This window comes from Cryptomeria japonica, chromosome 9, assembly GCF_030272615.1.
Source record: "Cryptomeria japonica chromosome 9, Sugi_1.0, whole genome shotgun sequence".
NCBI lineage: Eukaryota > Viridiplantae > Streptophyta > Pinopsida > Cupressales > Cupressaceae > Cryptomeria > Cryptomeria japonica.
The window spans coordinates 295,923,850-295,943,279 of NC_081413.1; the positions used below are offsets into that span (position 1 = coordinate 295,923,850).

The following is a 19,430-nucleotide window of genomic DNA, read 5'->3' on the forward strand; positions in this document are numbered from 1 at the left end:
ATCAGCATGTCTCGGGTCACATTTGTCACAGTCTGGATCTCCTCAATAGCAACAACTTTGTGTTTGTAAGCAGGAGGCAAGGATCTCAACACTTTAGCTACAATCTTTGATTCTTCCAACACTCCACTGGCACATTTGATATTCAACACAGACTCATTCACTTTCTGCATAAAGGAGGTAATATTCTCATCTTCGCTCATTCTCAGCGTCTCATACTTTCCCTTTAGGCTCTGCAACTTAGCAACTTTCACATAGCTGTCACCTTCATACAAAGTTTCCAACTTCTTCCAGATCTCATGAGCAATCTGCAAATCCATAACATTAGTCATCTCAGAATCAGTCAAGGCACTCAACAATGCTCCTTAGCTTTAATATTTTGTTCAACTTCCTTTATCTCATCCGGAGTTGTAGGACCATTCAAAGGAACATTATACACATTCTTGGTAATCTTCCAGTAATCTTCACCGATGCATCTCAAGTGACACTCTATCTAGTTTTTCCAAAGAGAGTAATTGGCTCTGATACCAATTGTTGGCAACAAGGCAGCAAACTGAGAGGGGGGGCGGGGGGGTGAATCAGTTTGCGCAAAAACTTTTTCTTAACTTACAATTTTTGATCTGACAATTAACAGTGAAAGCATAAATCAACACCACATCAATAACACACATAACACCAAGATTTTTGACGTGGGAAACCCAGTTAAGGGAAAAACCACGGTGGGAACCTACCCACAATATGATGATATCCTGTTAGGAGTAAATTAAATACTACAGTGGGGAGTGCACATGCATTTAGGTACACTGCCTAGAGCTCATTGCTCAAAAAAACAAAGGGCTACCACCCTGGGAAGGCTCACTGCCTTGCAAACATATTCGGATTATATCCGGAAGATTTTGAACTAAGAAAATAGCATCTCCTAATGCCTGGTTACATTTCCGGTTAAGCACCCAATCTGATCTTCTCTGCCATACTTCTTCTAAAAGATTAAAACATTATTTGCACACTTATCCGACCACACACATTCGGATACACTCGCAGACACATCTCTCACATGATTATTACATATATTTATACAAAGTCATCAACCTATATTTCAAGGTCAGCTCAACACACACAATATAAATGATATAATTGTTGATCACATACAAATTGACTTACACAGACCAAAACAATGTCGGCTAAGACATAGCATGGACCTAAATCACCACCTCGAACATGGAACACCTCCAAGAATTATGCCTCGAACATCTGCAACACGCTACAACCATCATGTCGGCCAAGAACATGAAGAACACCACCGGATCAAGGAAAATCATCAATAACTCACTCATGGATCAATGCGGACCATCAACACAAATAGGTCACGATCTAGAAACATACACAAGCATCATGAAATACCACAACATCATCCGCACCAACACCTCTTACTAGAATCTTCATCATCATTATACTGGACTTCAAGAACACTGATTGAACTGACTGTCAACTGAGAAGAATCACTTGCGGACCTCCAATCACGAACCATCTGAATTGAGGACACATATGAACGTCCCAAACACTCTGCCAAATCCGCAAACCAAGATATTGCAATGCAGAGCAAAATCCAGAACACTGATCAACACCAAACAACAACCGCAATACCAGATCTCATAATTCGATCAGATCTCCATGCGAACCACTGGAACTTGAGCTGAATCAACTAGAGATACTTATCTCAAAACCCTTTAATTCACAACAGCTCATCTACAACATACTTGTTGTTTGTAACTAGGGTAATATATGGGTTCGGATTGCCTTAAGGCAACATCCGAACCCATTTAGGACTGGGCCCTATCCTAAAGGGTAACGTGCCCCCAAGATTAAGCCCAGCCCTATGCTTGCACGCCATCCTAAAACCCCACGCCACAATAACAATATTGGCGCCAAAAAGGAAGGAGGCCAATTTGCAATAATAAAGGTTAAGATGCATATAAATAAAGATACTTTGCAAAGATAATATCATTCATTCATTTAAGCGAATTAGCTCTGCATGAAAAGTGCGAACTTACACTTGGAGGGTGCGAAATTGTCTAGACTTATGTGAACTTGTTCTAGAGGACAAAGGCAATCTTTGGTGTAGACTTGAAGAGTTTAGAAGTGCAAATCTGTCATTCAAGAAGGATTCAGATTTGTCAAGGAAGCTAAGTATTGTACTTGTGTTATTAAGGGAGAATACATAATCTGACCTGTGGGTCTTTAATGCTGGGTTTTTTTCCTCCTTGGAGGTTTTCCCAGGGTATTTGTGTTTGTCTCTTGTTTACTTCCTCCATTTCTGAGTTTACTGAATTATGATTTACTAAAATGTTATAAATCTGATTACAATCTAGGGCATAATTAAAGGATATAAATTTGATTACTAATCTAGGGCATAATTAAAGGATATAAATCTGATTACTAATCTAGGGCACAAAAATTACATGGTATCAGAGCTAAGGTGTCACTAACTTCTGATTTTAGTAAATCATTTGTTGCATATAGTTGCTGTTTGTTTTCAGATTAAAATGTCAGGTTTGAGGGTTGAAGATAGACTTGATGGAGCCCTTGATTTTGCTGCTTGGAAAGTCCGTATTCTATTGATCCTTGAAGAGAATGATCGGCTGAAATTTGTAGAAGAAGAAAGGCTGTCTCCTCCAGAAGATGCTGAAGAGCTGAAACAGTTCAAGAAAGATTCCCTCAAGGCTAGGAAGATCATAATTGAGTCCGTCAAGAATCATCTTTTCACTGTCATATCAAAGTTTGTGTCTGCCAGGGAAATGATCAAACACTTGGAAGGGATGTATGAAGTCAACAACCTCAACAGGGCTCTTGCTCTAAGACAACAGCTTCTTCACATGAAAATGAAAGAAGAAGACTCAATCATAGCCTACTTCATGAAGATCAATGAACTAAAGGACAAGCTAAGTACTCTTGATTGCCAAATCTCGGATAAAGATCTTGTTATGATTGCATTAAATGGTCTACCTGATGAATGGGAACCATTCATTCGTAGCATTGGTGGAAGAGCCGATCGTCCCATCTTTGAGCGTCTTCAATCTGATTGCATCGAAGAGGAATCTCGAATTGAGGTAAGAGGAAAACTCAAGAACTCTCACAAAGATAATCATGTTCTCTTAGCTAAATCTAGGAAAAGTGGACATTGGAAGAAAGAAAAGAGAAGCAAAGATTTTAGATCCTCCTCCTATGATCCAAGGAAGAAGTCAAGAGATTCCTCTCACATTCGTTACTTCTGATGTGATAAGTATGGTCACTATGCCAGAGATTGTCAGAATGATCCAAAGGAAAGGGAAGTCAATTTAAATGAAGTTGTCGAACAAAGTGAAGATTATCTTCTTATCTCTGCTCTATCCAGCAATGTTCCCACGGACAACAATACGTGGATACTTGACAGTGGTGCCTCCAGACACATCTCAGGTTTTCGTGAGCATCTCTCAGATCTGATTGAAAAGGACACCAACCTTCATGTGGTAATTGGTGATGATGCTCGATACTCGGTAAAAGGTTCTGGTACTACCTCTTTAAAACTAGATTCTGGTATTTCCTTACAACTTTGTGATATTCTCTTTGTACCTGGTATTAAAAGAAATCTTATTTCCATTTCCGCCTTAGAAGATAAGGGTTTGCAAATAGCATTTTTTGAAGGGAAGTACTCGCTTGGTCTAAGAAATCTAATTTCAAAACTGCTCGTATTATTGGAAATAGATGTGATAGTTTATATAAGCTTGCAGCTAATCCAATTCAAGCTCTCATTCATGAGGCCCCTGAATCATGCGAGCTATGGCATAGAAGACTTGGACATCTACACTTTCAAGCTCTTCTCACTCTCGGTAAAATGGTTAAAGGTATGCCTAAACTCAGTTTATCTCATGATGATGCTTGTAAAGGTTGTGCAATGGGTAAGAATGTAAAAAATCCTTCTCATAAAAGCGATAGTAGGGCTAAAGAAAAGTTAGAACTTATTCATTCAGATTTATGTGGTCCTATGTCTGTAGCATCTCCTAGCGGTTTCCTATATTATGTTATCTTCATAGATGATTTCTCTAGGAAAACATGGATCTACTTTCTTAAATCTAAAGAGTCTGAAGAAGTCCTAAACAGATTTAAAGAATTCAAAGCCTTAGTTGAAAATACTACAGGAAATTGAATTAAATGTTTGAGGTCTGACAATGGAGGCGAATACACCTCAGGTAGTTTCTATGACTTTTGTGAAAAAGCAGGAATTAAGAGGGAGTTCTGCGTTCCCTACAATCCTCAGCAAAATGGAGTTGCTGAAAGAAAGAACAGGACCATTGTTGAAGCTGCAAGAGCCATGATCCATGATCAAGACCTGCAACTTTTTTTATGGGCGGAAGCATCCAAAACAATAGTCTATATTCAGATTAGATGTCCTCATTGCGCCCTAAAGGATGTGACTCCTGAAGAAGCCTTTACAGGAATCAAACCTGACATCAGCCACCTAAGGATATTCGGGAGTCTGGTGTATGTTTATGAGCCTAAAGAAAAACGAACCAAGTTGGATCCATCTAGAAAGAAGGGCATCTTAGTGGGATACAACGAATCTTCCAAAGCCTTCAGGATCTACATTTCAGGTTAAAGGTATGTTGAGGTAAGTAGAGATGTAACTTTTGAAGAAGATATTGCTTTCAAAAGATCTAAAGGTTCATTATCCAACAATAATGATATGGTGATTGAAAATCAAGATTCAATAGTTGATGCTAACCCTGAGATACAGGAGGAGTCTACTGACCTTCCAGATCAGGAAGTTTAGAATGACCCAACAGAACCTATGCACTCTACTGATATACCTCAGGATATTGTGGTCTGCAAGAAGAGACCACTTTGGGTTAGAAACACGATTCAAGATGTTGAAGGATTTGCTGCTCCCAGAGGAACCTTTAGAGATAGCAAGAGATCCCAAAATCACGCCAACTACATTTCTGTGATGTGTAATATCATTGACTCTGAACCTCACAATGTCGAAGAAGCTATGTCCCATCATGCTTGGAAATTAGCCATGGATGAAGAGTATGGGTCTATCATCAAGAATGATGTCTGGGATATTGTACCTAGACCCAAAGGTAAGTCTGTTGTTTCCTCTAAATGGTTGTTTAAAATTAAACATAATGCTGATGGTAGTATTGAAAAATATAAAGCTAGGTTTGTAGCTCGTGGTTTTTCTCAAAAGGAAGGAATAGATTATGAAGAAACTTTTGCCCTTGTTGCTAGATATACTTCTATTAGATCTATAATAGCTATTGCCGCAACCAAAGGTTGGGAGTTGCATCAAATGGATGTTAAGATAGCCTTCCTCAATGGTGTCATTGAGGAGGAAGTCTATATTGAGCAACCAGAAGGTTATGTAATCCATAAAAGAGATTCTCATGTTTGTAGGTTGAAGAAAGCCTTATATGGGCTCAAACAGGCTCCTTGTGCTTGGTATGAAAGAATTGATAAGTACTTACTAAGCTTAGGATTTTGCAAGAATGATGCTGATGCTAACATTTACTTGAAAGTTTATAATGATGAGATGCTTATTTTAGTTTTGTATGTGGATGATTTATTTCTCACTAGTGAAAATAAATTAATCATAAGATGTAAGAAGGAATTAGCCTCAGAATTTGAAATGAAGGATTTAGGTCTAATGCATTACTTCCTAGGGTTAGAAGTATGGCAAAAATCTAATGAAATTTTTCTAAGTCAAGGAAAATATACTATTGATATTTTGAAAAGATTTAGAATGATGGATTGTAAACCTATGCATACTCCTATGGAATCTAACTTAAAGAAGTTAAGTGTTTCTGCAGCTAACTCTGATTTTGCAGATCCATCTGAGTATAGGCAGTTGATTGGTTCCTTGATGTACCTAGTCAATACTAGGCCAGATATCTGTTATGCTGTGAATGCCCTTAGTCAGTTCATGAGCTTACCTAAACTTGTTCACCTGGTTGCTGCCAAGTACATTCTAAGATACTTGCGTGGCACAATTGGTTATGGGTTGAAGTATTCACTTAATACCTCAATCCTCTTGGAAGGCTACTCAGATTCAGATTGGGTAGGAAGTGTCAAGGACAGGAAAAGTACTTTAGGTATCTGCTTCAACTTGGGCTCTGCAGTGATCTCTTGGGCATGTAGAAAGCAATCTTCGGTAGCATTAAGCACTGCAGAAGCTGAGTACATTGCTGCATCTATTGCATCTAGAGAAGCAGTGTGGCTTCGCAAGCTCCTTGTTGGATTATTTGGTCAAGCTAGTGGTCCTACCACGATTCATTGTGATAATCAAAGCTGTATAAAGATGTCAGTAAATCCCGTATTCCATGACTGATCCAAACATGTGGAAACACACTATCATTTCATTCGGGACATGGTGCAAAGAGGTGCCATTCATCTAAAGTACATTAGCATGGATGAACAGATTGCGGACATCCTTACCAAACTTTTATCCAGAGTGAAGTTCGAATACTTCAGAGACAGACTTGGTGTTGTGGAAAACGGAACCCTGATTGAGAGGGAGCTCCAATCTCAATGACTCTATCTGCAGTACTTTGAATCATTCTTTGCTTGTGTGCAAGAATGAATTGTGTCCAATCTATGTTTGTGTGCTAGATGGATAATTGTAATTATGTAAAGACCCACTTGTGTATTTCACTTTCTATGCTTGTGTGCTAGAACCATCCTATGCTTGTGTGCTAGGTGGAAGATGTAATTCTATGCTTGTGTGCTAGATCCATTCTATGCTTGTGTGCTAGATGGAACTCTAAAGGTTCAGATTATGTATTCTCTTCTTCCCTAGTTAAGAGGGAGTGTTGTTTATAACTAGGGTAATATATGGGTTCGGATTGCCTTAAGGCAACATCCGAACCCATTTAGGACTGGGCCCTATCCTAAAGGGTAACATGCCCCCAAGATTAAGCCCAACCCTATGCTTGCATGCCATCCTAAAACCCCACGCCACAATAACAATATTGGTGCCAAAAAGGAAGGAGGCCGACTTGCAATAATAAAGGTTAAGATGCATATAAATAAAGATACTTTGCAAAGACAATATCATTCATTCATTTAAGTGAATTAGCTCTGCATGAAAAGTGCGAACTTACACTTGGAGGGTGCAAAATTGTCTAGACTTATGCGAACTTGTTCTAGAGGACAAAGGCAATCTTTGGTGCAGACTTGAAGAGCTTAGAAGTGGAGATCTGTCATTCAAGAAGGATTCAGATTTGTCAAGGAAGCTAAGTATTGTACTTGTGTTATTAAGGGAGAATATATAATCTGACCTGTGGGTCTTTAATGCTGGGTTTTTCCTCCTTGGAGGTTTTCCCAGGGTATTTGTGTTTGTCTCTTGTTTACTTCCTCCATTTCTGAGTTTACTAAATTATGATTTACTAAAATGTTATAAATCTGATTACAATCTAGGGCGTAATTAAAGGATATAAATCTGATTACTAATCTAGGGTACAAAAATTACAGGCCAAACCAACTCACTTAATCTGACTGCAACAACTGAACACACAGAGGAATATGTTGACATCGATGACAACACATCACTTAGCCAATCCAAACACATATTTGCACATTATCCCAACATGTTCTTTTGGCTAAAGATAAATAGGGTTAGGGACACTAGACCTGCAAAAAAATAGAATGATAAGTTGCTAGCTAGCACAATACTCATTTTTACCAAATTCGAAAGGCATCTTAATATGCAAAAACCACAAGCACAACTTCAACCAACTATCAAGGCTACATAATTATGTGTTGGGCAAAAATGAGGCTTTGCCCTCCTACAAAATGACCATATGGTCCACTGAATGTTTAGTAAATTGTTTTCCATTGCTACTGCCTCTTTAAAATCAGAATTGTGTTCTCTTTCGCCATAATCGGAGCTTATCTCTCTCTCTCTCTCTCTCTCTCTCCAGAATTATGTTCTCTTTCACCATAATTAGAGCTTATTTTCCTCTCTCTCTCCCTCATTTTTTTGTTTTAAAGAAAAAGAAAATCTCCTGTTCACATTAATCCATAGAAACCACGAGGAGAGAGATTTATTGAATCATACAATCTTCATACCATCTATTGAATATGCCTTTCTTTTCTAATGTTGGCTACTTTTTGACTATATAGTAATTTCCAACTCAATTTAGCTCCAACTGCAAAAATCACTCCATCTCTGTTGAGTGTTGACTTATACATGCGAATAAACCAAAAAAGAAACTGGATAGGACATTTTCAACTTGGGATTTGGTTATCTCATGGCAGGGACTTTCATATACAGACTTAAATAGAAAAGACCACAGAAAACCTGTTCTCATCCAAAATTTACCAGCTCTAAAAGTGCCATATATTCACGAAGAAAGGAATGGGAGAATTGTGGCTTATATGGAATTTGGTTTCCTTTTTCCCACACCATTTACAGAATGAAAATTGAAGAGACTACTTTCATTCTCCCTCATCCTAAATTTGAACTCAAACCCATATGCATAATATAATATATCGTCTTGCAAAACTAAAATAGAAATGCATTCCATCTTGCAAAAAGCTGTTTTACTAACTGCTAACTGTCCACATACAACATATGGCTTGCACAAAATAGAGTTTAATGGGGGTTTGGAAAATTACAGACACGAATGTACCATTTCATCAAAAAAGAATATACATACAATAATTGACATTTTTCATTTTGTAGTATTTTCTTATCTCTCTTTTTTTTTTCTTTTAATGTTTCTCATTTTCCTGTCCTATAGAGAGCACCTATATATCATACACGTATTTCAATTGTGGTAATGTTGTCTTCAGTAACCTCTTAGTACAGCAGCTCTTTGTTGCTAATGGTATCCATGCAGCAGATTGGGATCTCTGTTACCACATGCAGGGACAATGACTAACTGAGCTTGGCAGCAAACTTCTTGTTGCCTCGAATCAAAATATATAGACCAACAAGGATCATATGATCATGAAATGATGATTCTGCTTCCCATGACCTCTCTACCATGCTGATTTTGTCATGATCTTCATGGAGCATTGATAAGCCAACTGTATTTGGATAGCATATTAGCACAACTAAAGCTCCCTTCAACACATTATGCCTATCAATTTGATTGGTATGAATCCAACATTATTTATTTCATCAGTTTTTGAATGTCCCCACTTCGATATCATCCATGCTACTCCCCACATCCTATATATCTACACCAGCATGAAGGAATTCCTAATCTTCTTGATAATGTGATCAACTAATGCCCCTTGCATCATCTCTGCATCAAAATATAACTTCCTGCTTCAAGTTTTAGCTACCACGAACTCAACCTTCTACTTTTCTTGCATGGAGGAAGCCATTACAAGAACTTGTCCGCCAACTACAGCTCTCCTGCACACCACCTAATGAAATATCTCTGTTTCTTGGTATGTGAAGTACTGAAAAATGTTCAAGAAATCAAGAAAAATGGAAGTGGAGTGGCAGTAAAAATTAGGATTTCACTCCACATGATCTATAGTGAAAGTGGGGAGTCATTAACGAGTGAGGGGTCTGTCGCATCATTGACAGATGATGGTGATCCATGGGGGATTTGGGAGGGGATAGTTAAGGGGAGACCAAATTTGAATGATTTTGATAATTTTGACTTCTAAAACTATATATATATATATTCTTTTCCACGGACTCCGGAGTTCGCCACAAAATCAGTAATCTGATTTCCTTCTCTTTTGATGTGGACAAAGGAGACGTCATTCAATTTTATCGCCAATTCCTTGTCTTCCTTGATAAACTTGTTTTATTTCCAAGACACATTATTTAGTATAGCTCATCCCATCAATTACTATTTGGGAATCACCTTTAACTATCAATTTAGCCCATCCTTTTGCTATGGCTTGTTGGTTCCAAGAACCATTGCCATTCTTTCAATTGGGTTATTGGTTCTAAGTGGATGTATTGTCCCAAGTAAAATAATTTTTCCAAATACAACAAATCATAGCAAATCTGAGTCAAAATAATAAATTTCAAACCCTCATGAAATTACTTTCAAAAATAATTTGAAATATTGACTAAGATTTAACAATTTCTTAATCAATCTTGCACCCAACTTCGACAAATTTTGCACAACAACCCCTTTTGGTATCGGAGCATCGTTCCTGCCAGCCTGAAGGATGAACAATAGTTGATGCAACTTGTCAAAGGGCTTTAATGGCTATAGAAAGGGAAAACAAGAAAATTGCAAACTAAGACAACACAAGGGGGGAGCAAATGGAACATGAATTGAGGGCCTTTATGGAGAAAAATGAACAAACAACTCAAGCCCTTCTTCAAACCCTACAAAATATAAACACTACCGTGAATACTTTTAGACCTAACCAAAGAAATGAGAGAGATGTCACTCCTAACCAATCTGAAAGTGACAATAGAACTACATTAAGATCAACCCCAGAAACAACTTGGCGTCCCTTCTTAATTAGGGAGGGGCCATCAAATGAAGATGAGGAAATAAATACACTGAATCCTAATTTGAATGAACTTGTCAAAGCATATGCAATGCTTGACCCAGAAGTCAAGAGGAGCATCCCCTTCATGGTATATTATGAGGCTTGAACAAAGAGTATTCATAGAAGGGGGAAGAATCAAACTAATCAAGATTTACAACACAAAGTAGGAAAATTGACCATCCCTAACTTCAATGGGTTGGGAAAAACCACAGCCCATGCATGGATCCAAAAACTAGAAACCTACTTGACCCTTAGCCCCATGTTAGAGGAAGATGCCATTACATTTGCCATATTGCATCTAGAAGGGGTCGCTCATGATTGGTAGCACCATGGCTTAATCACCCAAAACTGTCGAAGCATAAAGATCTATGATGCCTTGAAGAAAAAGCTCATTGAGAGGTTTGACCAAAAACATCCCCAAAGATACTTTAAAGAGTTAACAAGTATAAGGCAAGAAGGAACCCTTAAAGATCATGTGACAAAGTTCCAAAGACTAGCAGTCATGGTACTCGGAATATCCAACGAAAGGCTCACCAGCCTATTTATAGAGGGATTGTCGGATACCACCCATGACCTAGTAAGTGTCTTGGACCCTACCACACTCCAAGAAGCAATCCGAAAAGCTACTCAGCTTGATACTGCCCAAACAAAGGAAAAAGATCACTCTAGAAAGGAGACATCAAAGGATAAGCATTTCTATGGAAAGGACAGGTGTGAAAGAATATTTCTTTCTCAAAGTGCTTGACAAGAACTTCGAAAGAAAAATCTATAGTTCGATTGCAAAGGGCGATGGGAGTGTGGACATGTTTGTGAAAAAGAACACCAAGAGAAGTTGTGCTTCAAGTGAAAAGATCCGTGGAAGCTTGGGCATATTTGCAACTGAAGGGGCCTTAAAAGAAAGAATTGTGTTACAAGTGCAAAGAAAATTGGGAGCCAGGACACATGTGGAAAGAAAAGCCAAGTCTGTAATATGGAGGCAATACTTGACAAAGAAGCAAAAGGAAATCCGAGCAAGAAAACAAAGCATGATGAAGGAGATCTTAAGAGCTGTAATGTGCTTAATATTTATGCTTAATATATATGAAGCCTGATAATGTTCTTATGCAGAATTTAGTAGTATTATTAATATTGACTGCAAGATATCTATGCTCGCACTTAGGAGAAAATTGTCTTGGACAGAAGATGTCACAGTTTTCTCTAAGAAACCCTGATTCGGACCAACAGAAGGAAGAAATGAATGAACTGATTGATGCCAATAATGAGGAACAGATTTATTAAGGGACAGACCCCCATGAGATGACAACGAGGGCAGGGATCTTGCAAAAAGATATTAATATCCTATTAATATGTTAACTAATGTCTAACTGGTTTATCCATTGATTAGTGTGCCCAAATTGATATATTAACCAATCACCAATTAAGTAAGAAATCACCAAGGGGCCTTGTGGTTATGAAAGGATGGGATACACAAGTTACAGAGATGTCTTTTGAGAGGAGGGTTATAACTTTATGAACAAGAAGACATGACTCTTCACTAGTGAAGGAGAAGATACTTATACAACAATCTTATCACTCCAAGGAGGCGTCACATCAGACTTGGTATTTCATAAACACTCAGCAGTTCGATTGAATATTGCAGTTTGGTATGAGTCTCCTGTGCATAACATCGTAAATGCTGTATCAATTTACATATATCTCTGCATATTAACGATTACAATGCACTGTTGTTATAATTGATTATATATTGTATCTGACTAATGATTTTTCTGCAGTTTATTTGTTATATTTAGAATGTTTGAATAAAATTGGAACCTTCATATGTTCTGAATGTTCTCAGTCATGGTAAGCGAAAAGAGGGATCTCAAATAGGGGGAGCGGTGTTGGGGTCAACCCTAAGCATGCCACCTCATATGTATGGCAGGGTCCACGTGAGGCCAAAGCGGGGCGAAGGTCCTTTGCCTTTGGGCTTAGGAGGGTTAGACTTATGGAACCCTATTGGGGTAAATCCTTATCCTCTTTACCATGGTGATGGATGGAATCATGTGAGTGGGAGAAGGTGGCTTGATTGAGGGGGAACTGTTGTAAAGACACCCTATCAAGTTACCCATCCTAGCTTGCTATGATTGAGGTTCCTTTAGATAAGTAACCTTGTAATCAATTGGTTTTCCCTTTTAAGGAGATAAAGGTACACTCGCCCTCTAACTCTCCCTTATTGGCTAAGAGTTGTAATCTAGGGCAAACTACGGCATTTTACAAAAGGGGACATTACAATTGGTATCAGAGCATGATCCTGCCATCCTGCAGGGTAAACATGAATCAATGAATCATTCTAGTTAGTAAGAAGGAATCTAATAATACATGTATTTGCATGTATGCTCCGTGTTTGCATATATCCATGTGTATGCTCCATGTTTGGTTCATGCCTGGTATGTTTCCAGCATGTTTATTCCATGCATGTTTTCAAAGCCATTTCATATTGGGAATCATTTTGAACACTCCATGATCATTGCTTGAGGACAAGCAATCTTGAGTGGGGTGGACTGTAATGCCCCCACTTTGAAATAGAATCTAATGGTAAATGTTAATAATAAAATTAAAATTCAAAAGAATAAAAATAAAAATAAAATGAAAATATAAAAAATATAATTAAATATAAAAATTTAATTAAGTTAATAAATGGTCAAAAGGCATGAAATGATAAGTTGTGGCTCTCCCAAATATGAGGTATAAAAGGGAGAAGAGAACTCATTTGAAGGGGGGGATAATTTGGGAATCAAAAGTGCATATCTGATTTAAATAAGAAGTGCAGATCTGAAATATGAAATGAGCTCAAGCCTTGGAAAAAAAATGGCAAAACAAATACAATGCACAGCTACCACCAAATATAAATTATGTCCATGAGTAATAAAGGATGTGGTAAAAAACAATGAACCCTAATAAAAGAGACCACCAGCAACAAAGGAGGCAACCAAATGTGCTACACGGATTTATCACCAAATGCGTATGCAAACTGATCACCAATCACTGAAAAAACACCGGTCAGGAGAGGGTATTACAGCCCAACATGATGAAGATTAAATGATGATAGAAGAATGAGGATTACAGCCACGAGCATTGATCAACAATAGGTGAAGGAGATCGTTGGCCTATAACTCGCCGATCAACCATAAACAATGCAATGAATGAATGTGATCGGGCCGGCAGAAAAGAAATGACTAATCAAAATATGATTTGTACTAGTCAAGCTTTAAAAAGTATGCCAACCAAATAAAAACACCACCCAATAATATGCATCCGCCACAACCAGTAATAAACCGTGCAAATAAGGCCGACTAGTAAAGGCAAGAATCCCGCTAATACGGGCCCAAGAGGCCTATATAGCCCATAGCTGACATTGAATGGGCTGATTCACCAAACGAGCATGCCAATCAACTTAAAACAAAGCTGATCAAACAAAAAATTGGAGTGCCAAATAAATGCCCATTAATGAGTGCAGAGGCTGTCCACCTACCTATGAATTAGACTCCTTACAAATGGAGATGCGCCAAATGAAATGGCCCGAATATATCACCAATCTGAAGACTCACGAGACCTCAACAAAATTGGTGAAAACTCTTAGAATTGGAAGGAGATGCAAGTCAAAGGCTCTGATACCATGTTGGAGCAACCTCCAAACCAGGAACACAACCTGCAATATAACCTTCACAGAAAGAGAGAAGCAATCAACACGATTTCACCAAATAATGGATTGTATTGAAATTGATGTTAAGTCAGCCTTTCTCAATGGCAATTCAAAGGAAGAAGTATACATTGAACAGCCCAAAGGGTTCTTATTATTGAAAAATAAAAATTATGTGTGCAGACTGAAGTATATCATTCAAGATCTTGATATTCTTTTCAAACTTGAGGCTCCTATTTAAGTTAGCCATTGTTTTCTCTAATTCTTTCCTCAAGGAGACAATTTTGGATTCAACTTCTTTTGCCTTTAATTGTATTATCACTTCCTCAATTCATTTTGCCTCTTCAAATTTAATTTTCAAATTGATGATAATTTTCTCCAACTCCTCAAGACTTGTGACATTTTCACCTTAGATTCACAGTCCTTTTGAAGTTGTAATTTTTGCTTCAAACTTTTCTTCTTAAGTGTCTTTATTTCATTTTGTGCTGTTAGCCATTGTTTTCTCTAATTCTTTCCTCAAGGAGACAATTTTGGATTCAACTTCTTTTGCCTTTAATTGTATTATCACTTCCTCAATTCGTTTTGCCTCTTCAAATTTAATTTTCAAATTGATGATCATTTTCTCCAACTCCTCAAGACTTGTGACATTTTCACCTTAGATTCATAGTCCTTTTGAAGTTGTAATTTTTGCTTCAAACTTTTCTTCTTAAGTGTCTTTATTTCATTTAAAGCACAAATAAGTTCCTAGTCTGAATATACTCCTCCATCCATTTCATCATTCTTTTCCCCTTCTATCTCCTTCTTCACCTTTTCTTCATTTTCTAAGACACCATCTTTTGTTTCTATGGCCATGAAAACGATCTCTTCTCTATCAGAGCAACTTTCTTTGGAATAACTACTTTCCTCCTAGGAATGTAAGCTTTTCTTGTTCTTGTAAGAGCTCTTTTGTTTCTCACATTTGCCATGTTTGTGACATTTTTTATGTTGATAATGTTTTCCACCTCTCTTTACATTATGCTCTTCTTCTTCTTCACTACTTTTTGATTTTGCATATGGGCATTTGATGGCAAAGTGTCCTACTTTTCCACAATTAAAGCATTTAAAATGTAACTAACCTTTATACTTATTGGATCCTTTGTTTATCTTCCTTATGAAATGAGCTTCCTCTTTGTCAAATTCATCATCAAAACTATCACTTGGCTCGGGCTCCTTCTTCATCTTCTTTGAGGCTTTGAAGGCTGTCACTCTCTTAGATGGTTTCTCCTTTTCGGTCCTCATTTCATAAGCTATGATGCAATCCATCCATTTTGAATGTATCAAGATCTTTCATTTCTTCAATAGCAAAGACCTTGGTATCAAACCTCAAGGGAAGAGACCTTAAAACCTTTTGCACAATTATCGCATCCTCAACTTTTTCTCCAAGGCCTTCGATAGTATTAACGATTTTATCTACATGAAGTAGACACGCTGCAATGTTTTCATCATCGTTCATTTTTTAACTTTCAAATGCCTTCTATGTGTTTGAAGCTTGGATTTCTTTACCTTATCATCTTCTTCATAAGTTTTTTGAAGTTTGTCCCGTATTTCTTTCATTGACACCCAATGCATCACTTTTACAAATTCGAATTCCAATAATCCACACAAAATTCTATTCATAGCTTTAGCATTATTTTTACTTGCGTTCTTTCTTGCTGGATCCATTGAAGAAGATGAACCTTTGCAGAAACCCTTTACTGACCCATGACACGGTCTTGGCTCTCATAGAGAAATCATAACACAAGGATGTTTACAAACAAAGCCATATGTTCCATGTTATGATCATATGCAAGCAAGGCTTGCTTAGAGTAATAGAAGGAAAAGAACAACAAACCTGTGTATGAGCATTCCACATTGAAGTTGCAGTTGGAAACCTAGAAGGCACATGGGCATGAGCTGTCTCAATCCCCTGAAGACTCTCTTCCAGCATACAGCATGCTCTACATTCTGGGACAGCAAGAAGCTTCTATTCATGCCAAAAATGGAGAAACTCTTTCAAAAATCCTTTTAACATGCCATAAACCTCCGTCCAATGTCCAATGGCTGCAAGGTGCTCTTAACTGGCTATTATATTCCTGCAACATGTATCAAAGCCTTAGACTCTTTCAATGCTGCCAAAGAGGCTCCTTCAATGCCCACCAAACAGAAAACCCTAAACCTAATTCAAGGTGAAAAGAGGGAAAAGACCACAATGCCTTTTTTCATCTTTCTTTCCTTCTTAGCGTGAGTTCTTGGAAACAAAAATCTTTTTACCTTTCCCTCTTTATTAACATAGAAATTTAGGAATTTGTTATGCAATAAACTTTATTAAACTTTGTCAAACAGTCTTATTATGTCTGAAAACCTTTAACATTTCATTTTGCATTATTAGACTTGACATAACCAAGAAATTTACTTAATGGAACTTTAAAAAAAGTCTTCTAGAAAGCCATTTGGGCCAATGTGGCAAAAAATGTCAACAATGCCAATGTTCAATGCTCTTTTTTTATATTTTTGATCTGTAAATGTTTAATGCTCTGTTTTAATAAAAGTAGTTGGGATTAACGAGTATGAAGTGTTGAGAGCAATATACTAGTTTTGCATACAATCAATTTTTGAGTGGATATTGTGAACATGTTATTGTTATGCATGCACTTAGATATTAATCATGCTTGCATAATTTGGAAAGAGACTTTGCAAGATACATATCATGAGCTGTTTGAATTGAATGCTTTTCCAGTTGTATGCCGACTACTGATTATATTTCTCCTGTCCTTACAGTTGAGGAGGGAAAACAATTTGTCCAAATCATCTGTCATGGTCACACAAGGTGCAAACCAGGTAACTGAAATAAAGTAATCTATTTTTTTATCATGCATATAAGTTCTATATACAAATGGTAAGGTACACACTCAAAAGGGTAAGTTTCTGGTTGAAACCATTCAAATGTAGGTTTGTAAATTACAACTCTCTGTCTCCCCTTCCATCCCTCCTTTGCTCCCTACCCCAGCATAAAAGCCCTTGTTTGAGCTCTGGTTCAATGTTTATAGCTCAAGAATGTCTTGAAAGGGCAGTTATTTTCATTATGTTATGTATGCCATGCATCATCACACCTTGTATGAAGATTCTCTGACTATGTAATGTCCCCTTCTTGGTTTAGGCCTGTTGTTAACCATAATTAAGCTATCTCGACATACTTATGACTTAACTAAATTGATTAAGGGACAAAACTATCTTAACATGAATCCAGTTGGTGAAGACAATCTTTTTCTTGATATTGAATTGATAATTCAATCTGATTTATAGTCTCAGATTTATTTATTAATTCAAATTAAATAATCTACATTAGTATTACCATTAAATATTATTATTAAATCCTGCATAAAGAATATTATCAGGTTGTATATATTAAGCACATCCTTGTGCATACCGCCAAGGACCAAGATGTTACTTTCTGGAGCTTAATAACAGTTTTCATCTGATCTGGACAATTTGCAGACTATTAATCTCTCCTTCTTGATCGATAATTGATGCTGATTGATACTGATATTTTCTGAAGATATGTTTTGCTAATAACCTATTATATAAACTATAATACTACCACTGCTTAATAGAATTTTAATTATTAATATATTTAGGGCCTGGCAATGGCAGACAGAACTGACACATGTCAGATCTGGTCTGCCACTGTCATAAAATTATGTATTGCCATAGTAAATATTTCAGTCTAAGTTAATATTATTATTCAAATTCTGTATAAAGACATTATCGGGCTTCATATATTACACATACTTATTAAACACATTCCAAGCATACCACCAATAACAAGGATGTTGCTGTCGGTAAACTTTATGACAGTTCTGGATTAGTCATCTTGTCTCCCTTATTCTTCCCTTGATCCAATAAGGTTGTAAAAGAATCAGAAAGTAATTGATGATCCTCTTGAGAATTGGATTGATCCTCCATATATATCTTATAAACCCGAAAGACTACATCCTTTGGATGTGAAGCGATATACCTCTTCCTTAATCGTCTCTTTTCATAAACAATGGTTAATGCCTTAATCACTCCTTTTGCAAGTAATTGTTGCCCATACTAATCACTATTCTCATAGCTATTAACGACTGCCATTTAGGTGTCTTAATTTTTTTAGACCATTTCTTATATTGAATTGACGCTCTCTTGATAAGCATATTTCTTAATATAATTGTTGTTGTTTATAGAGTGGGAACTGTTTTCAATATCATAACGAATCAATTCCTAACTCCTGTGTTACTAATGTTGCGTTACTTTATTCTGTGGCTATCTTCCATTAGCTAATCATCACGTTTAGGCAATGATGATTACTGTATAGTAGTTGTACATTAGCACTCCAATATCGGAGTAGAAACTAAGTGGTTGATGTCCGCTAATGTTCATCAGTAATTAGCAATACTCAATGGTCTTGTCTTTTTGAACCATCGAAGAATATTACTTGATGGCCGATTGTAATATTTGTTTGTAATCTATGTAATATAATATTAATTTAAATATTTCAAGGATATTATTATTGATAAATGAATATTAATTAAAATAAATTATAATTTCAAATAATCATTTGTTTATAAATATTATATTAATTAATAAACAATGACTATTATTTTTAGGTTTTTTATATATATATAATGTTCAGGGAGGGGACATGACAGTCCGCCCTTCCCGAGATTGCTTGTCCTCAAGCAATCAACAATTTTCTCAAACTAAGTTGTATACATATGTATATACAAGGACATGAAGCATACATTAAATATATATATAATACATGTAAGGTGGTTAGTCATGAAGCTTGAATACATTTAGTACCCATTAAGCATGAGGCATTAAGAGTTGGTAATGTTGATTTTAGTGATCAGATTTAGAATAACTTAGAAATAACACAAAGCAATCATACAAAAGAGACAAGACACCAAGAATACCCTGGGAAACCTTCCCTCTTGGAGGAAAAACCCAGCATCAAGTCCAGATCAAAATCCTTTAATCACGAGCAAATTACAAGTAGAATGAAGATCAGATCACTTATCTGATTAAGTCATCAACCTAGGGCAGAGCTTTGCCCAATCTAAATCACTGATGTGCAGGCCCTAATTTACTGATCCCACAAGTAGGGTTTCGGCACCACAGAAGAGGATGATCACTGCTCGAAATTAGTGAGTTAGACAACTCAATATCGCCCAGCATAGTCGCCCATAATTGG

At 36.9% G+C, this 19,430-nt stretch overlaps 1 protein-coding gene across 2 annotated transcripts in view; it reads left to right on the forward strand.

Moving 5' to 3' along the window:
- LOC131079571 (aromatic aminotransferase ISS1) overlaps positions 1-19,430 on the forward strand; it is a 104,694-nt gene that overhangs the window by 11,601 nt on the left and 73,663 nt on the right. For both annotated transcript variants that reach the window (XM_058017554.2, XM_058017555.2), the window contains one exon: positions 16,979-17,038. In XM_058017554.2, the coding sequence (XP_057873537.1) occupies positions 16,979-17,038 (60 nt within the window). The remainder of the gene's footprint in view (positions 1-16,978; positions 17,039-19,430) is intronic.